The sequence below is a fragment of the Rhipicephalus microplus genome, unplaced genomic scaffold (genome assembly GCF_043290135.1).
Source record: "Rhipicephalus microplus isolate Deutch F79 unplaced genomic scaffold, USDA_Rmic scaffold_30, whole genome shotgun sequence".
Taxonomy (NCBI): domain Eukaryota; kingdom Metazoa; phylum Arthropoda; class Arachnida; order Ixodida; family Ixodidae; genus Rhipicephalus; species Rhipicephalus microplus.
In genome coordinates this window covers 1623901-1629234 of record NW_027464603.1, presented here as the reverse complement: position 1 = coordinate 1629234, position 5334 = coordinate 1623901, and the positions used below count along the sequence as shown (strand labels likewise).

At 44.8% G+C, this 5334-nt stretch overlaps 1 protein-coding gene across 1 annotated transcript; it reads left to right on the top strand.

The window, feature by feature from the left end:
• Nucleotides 1-1050: 1050 nt before the first annotated feature.
• LOC142786749 (uncharacterized) lies at nt 1051-1950 on the top strand. The gene has a single exon (XM_075884381.1). It carries the CDS (start codon nt 1051-1053, stop codon nt 1948-1950), a length of 900 nt encoding a protein of 299 aa, XP_075740496.1.
• Nucleotides 1951-5334: the final 3384 nt, after the last annotated feature.

Sequence of the window (5334 nt, the reverse complement as noted above, 5' to 3'; positions counted from 1 at the left end):
CCTGGATCCACCGATGGGGGGGCGTGTGGGCTACGTGAAGATATAAGTACAGTTTGTTGTTCAAAATAAACCAGTTGTGAGTTTGCGCCCGTGTTGTTTGCCTCTCTTCCTGTGTCCGTGTACGTGTTTGCGCAAAGAAGTCATGAATGAGTACCAACTCGCCCAACTTTCAGTACTATTGTTACAAATTTCTTGTGCACAGGGCCCTTTTCAGTGTACTAATCTTCATCTGGCAAACCCCGCCACGGTGGTTTCACTAATAGCAGTAAGTGTATGTAAAGCAAGGATGGCGTCATGGTACAAGAAAATTGCACAGTGTCCCCCAGAAGTTCGCGTTCTGTTCGGAACCTGGATCCGTCGAGCGGCCACGCCCGTCGATTATGCAGCATTCTGAACTCTGAGATGTGGTTTCAAGCCCGCTACTACAAAGATCTACTCAAAGTAACCTGCACTAGGAACAAGGCACGAATGACCTTGGCAAGAGGTACAGAGAATGGTGCCGAATAGCTGACAAGAGCACCGAGGCTCTCTGGAAGTCAGTCCTTTTTTGGGTTACCCAGGAAGAAGAAAAAGACACAAGTTGCAAACAAAAGGTATTAGTTCTAGGTGAACACAACATTCCTGCTGAGCACATCCAGGTGCTTGAAAGAGGTCCGAAGTACGCAATGGAAGTGTCACCGTCTCCGGTGGATAAGCTCGCGTTTTGCCGGCAGGTGTCAAGAAAAGTAGAAGAAGAGCTTCGCCCAGGGTGCTTGTCTGAATGCGTGGATGTAGTGTCTCGGACAAGGAATCCACGCCAAAGGCCTGTGAGTGTTCGGCCACTTTTGTCCTTTTTTGCAGAAAAAAAAACTGAGGCTAATCCTCTCGGATAAAAAAGGCCATTTTGTGGTGCTGTCAGAAAGCATGTTCGCAGAAAAGGCTAGCGCAGCCGTTGAGAAAAATTTTTAAAAAGTGCCGGCCAAGACGGCCAACGTAAAGAAGAATGCACTTCAGTTATTGTCGAGTCTGGGACTCGACGCAGTCGCAGCAAATGTCAAGAAAGCCCAAGGAATGCAGCTTGACATGTTTTTCGTTGTCAAAACGCACAAGAATGACGTTCCTTTTCGAGCGATCGTATCAGAAAGACACACGTGGCTCGAAGTGGTCTCCCGCTCTCTACAAGGACAGTTGTCTGCCCTAAAAATTAATGACCCCTACCGAATCCGCAACTCGCAAGCCCTGGTTGACTTCCTTCACAAAGATAACCCGTCACGCCTGAGCGCAGCGAGTATTGATGTAGAAGACCTCTACTATTCGCTTCCAAACAGTGAACTAGTGGAGAGCGTAAAAGTTTGCATCACGCAACACAACGACGAGTTGGAGTTCCGGTCAAGGTGCGGGGTAACAGTGGAGGCATTTCTGGAACTGCTCATGGTGTATTTACAGTCCATTGTTGTTGGTGTTGGCAAAGACCTATATGTGCAGAAGGCTGGTGTATGTATCGGGTCGACTGTAGCCCCCATCCTAAGTGACATTTTCATCAGTCGCGTTGATAGAAAAGTGTCAGATAGTCTAGCAGGGACTGCGGAACACATTTTCCGGTACGTGGACGACTATCTTGTACTCGTGCCTAAATATAACTATAACCAGAACGTCATCAATGTTCTCAAGGTGCTTAGAGAGAATTCCTGTTGGCTGAAGTTCACAATAGAGTTCGCACAAGACAAGTCTCTACACTTTCTGGACATCAAGTTGCTCTTCAAGGCAGACCACGTTTGTTGGCGGTATAGTCCACGAGCCAAAAAACCACTGCTAAATTTTGCATCTAGTCACTCAAAAGTAATAAAAATTGTGATAGCATCCTCATGCTTTAGATCTTCTTTGCTTCGGTCATGTGTGCACGAGATAGCTTCCAGCTTTCAGGACCAGCTAAGCAGGCTCAGGGAAGCTGGGTATCCAGCCATTCGCTGAACACTATTTTCAAAAAACTCATCCCAGTGATAAAAGGTATGGAAAGAAGTCCCAGAAGAGTACAAAGTGAAAAAAGAAAGCTTGCGGTTCTCCCATATGTTGATAGGTTGTCCCATGGCTTGAAGAACGTAGCAGCGAGATACGGAGTAACCTCGGTTTTTACAGCACCCAACAAGCTGTCAAAGTTGTGTCCACGACTTCAGAACATGGTGGAGTCCGGCACTACGCAGAGTAAGAACAGCTGCCAGATGAAACACAGCCAACAATACCGGTCTTGCAGAACAGCAGTGGTATACCAGGTTCCGTTCAGCTGTGGCAGATCTTATGTCGGGCAATCTGGAAGGTGTGTAAACACACGGTTGAGGGAGCATGACTCGGCATTACGTAGTTCAGGACGAACACATCTGGTGGATCCCTGCAAGTCTTGTGGGTGCGTACCAATTTTTACAGACACAAAGATTCTGTCAACTCACAAGAGAAAAATTAACAGGGAGTTGATTGAAGCATTTCATATTAGAAACATGGGAGAAAAATGTGTTAGCCAAGCTTCCGTCACCTTGCCCGATAAAGAATTTGACTTTTTGAAAGGCACGTGCAACAATCCGTCTGCAGATGCGTGAACTCTTCAATTTTTGTTGTTTTGTGGTTCTTATCTTGACGTACCGCTGAATAAGCTTTCTTTAGGTTATCTCGTTTGTTCCTGGATCCACCGATGGGGGGGCGTGTGGGCTACGTGAAGATATAAGTACAGTTCGTTGTTCAAAATAAAGCAGTTGTGAGTTTGCGCCCGTGTTGTTTGCCTCTTTTCCTTGTGTACGTGTTTGTGCAAAGAAGTCATGAAGTTGCACAAGATTTTACTTGAGCAAAATGGCATGTCTGTTCTTACTTTCTCGAGAAATTTTGAGATACATTCTTTAGAATACTCTCTTGCTGGTCTCCTGTCAGAATCACATTGAAATAGAGCCATTCTAGAGCGCCATATACAGTGCAAAGAAGTCGTCATGTATAATTATAAAGGTAATCCATCCTCATTCTCTATTGCCAAATATCCCATACCTTGAGGGCCTAACGGAAACTCTTTTTATTTGTCCTTTGAAATACGTGCCACAAGTAAACTCCTTTCCAGCAGTGCAGGAAAGCATGGTCAATAGTTTCCAGTTTCTTACAGAGTAGACTGTGAGATCCCCAAGGCACGTAAGACCCACGATCCTATAGGAAGGTTCTTACAGGAAGTGTTCCGGTGTGTAATTTAAAAGAGAACGTTCTTGCTCTTCGAGCTGCTGGCACTTTTTAACTCGTTTAAGTACGTTCTGACCCTTGCGTGCTGTATATAGCACTTTGTACAATGGGGTGGGGAGAATAGTGTCACATAAATCTTTGTACAGTGTTTTTTTCAATACACCACAGGTAGTCAGTTAAAACGAACACACAAAAATCGCATGCCGGCCACAACATTCTTTACGTATCCTTGCACAGCTTCTGTGGTAACATGTGGGCTCACAACAAACACAGGCAACAGTCTACTTAGTATTGTTTGACACACTGTTAGTAGGAAAGATCTCTTGTCTCGTGAAAAAAACCTAATTACTAATTGCTTCATAAACAGATGTCCTAGCCAGAGGCCTCCACACTTCACCCGCCTAAACTAATTCATGAGATTGCACCTTTCCAGTTAGACCCCCACACAATTATTTGAAACACCCGTTGTAATTTTTGCACATCGACCCGGGTACGATTGAGCACTTGCATCACATACCGTAGCTTAGACACAAAAAACCAGTTGTATGCAGTAGCCTTAGCGAATATGGACAGACAGGTTCTATTCCTCCTATTCGCTTTCACTTTGATTTCTTTGGTTTGCTGTGTCCAATATTCATCAGTGCTTTTGTACGACTCAAGCGGTACTCCGAGATATTTAACTGGCCTTCTTGTCCATTTGATGGCTGCAAAAAATTCTCGGGTTGAGGGTCAGCATCTATGCCAAAAGCCGAAGAGGCATTTACTCCAGTTTATGTGGCTTCCTGTAACTTCGGCGAAAGAGTTAGAAACGCTGATTGATTCTTCATTAACTTAATAGGATGTGCAACAAATCGCAACATTATCAGCGTATGCGATTGATTATAGATATGTGGGGTTGAACGTCCCAAAACCATCATACGATTATGAGAAACGCTACAGTGGAGGGATCCGAAAATTTTGACCACCTGGGGTTCTTTAACGTGCACCCACATCTGAGCACACTGGCCTACAACGATTCCGCCTCCATCGAAAAAGCAGCCGCCGCAGCCTGGATTTGAACCCGCGACCTGCGGGTCAGCAGCCGAGTACCATAGCCACTTGACCACCGTGGCGGGGCATCAGCGTAAGCGAGTATTTTGACCTCTGAGGACTGTACTCTTAGTCCATACTTGATGTCGTTCTGCAATATCGACCGACGTAATGTTTCAATATAGACGCAAAACAGTGGACTAACAGGGCAGCCTTGACGCATTGAGCACTCGACTCTAATGGGGGGGGGGCAATGTCTTGTTGATAGTATTTAGTCTCGTACTAACATTTTGATAAGCCATGACTACACCATCAATGATTATCTTACCAACATTATTGTGCTCAATTACTGCAAACAAAACAGCATGGGCAACGCAATCAAACGCTTCCTCCAGATCCAGCTAAAGCATGGCCACACGAGCGTGACTGATGTCAACACATTCGAGCACACAAAACACATTCGAGCACGAACCGCATTTTATGAACATTTGTTACTATGGGCCTACCTTTGATTCCACACGTTTGGTGTGAACCGACGATAGTTTTCATTCCTGAATGAAGTCTAGCCGCCAAAATTTTCATTATTATTTTGTAGTCTACGTTTGTCAGTGCGATTAGCCTGTACGCTGTGACGTGCCTGCGCTTTTTAACCACGTCTGTCTTCGGAATCAGAACAATACGTGATTCACCAAAGGACGGCGGTAGTTTCTTTTCCTCATATGCCTCTTTTAAAACGCCTGTAAGTATTGGAGACAATTCACTTTTAAAACATTTGTACCACTTGGCACAAAGACTATCTGGTCCTGGAGATTTCCCGGGATTTAACTTATCAATCACTCGTTCAACATCAGCTGCAGCTATAGATAACTCCAAAGCGGTTTTAACTTCCTCTCTGATTGTGGCATGCGCTCTAAATATTCTTCAAATCTTTCTAGACTTACCTGTCTACACGCAAAAAGGTTTTCAAACTGACTTGAAAGTACGGTTAAAATGCTGTCGGTATCGGTTACTTCGTGACTATTATTCTTTGTTTTCGATATGATTCCGTCGAGTGTTTGTTTTTTCCACCGCTATCGCTCGTTTGGTTGGCGCCTGTTCAGCAGCTAAAGCCTCAGC

Coding starts and splice junctions, on each gene's coding strand:
- LOC142786749 (XM_075884381.1), top strand. CDS start 1,051: ATGCAGCTTGACATGTTTTTCGTTGTCAAAACGCACAAGAATGACGTT.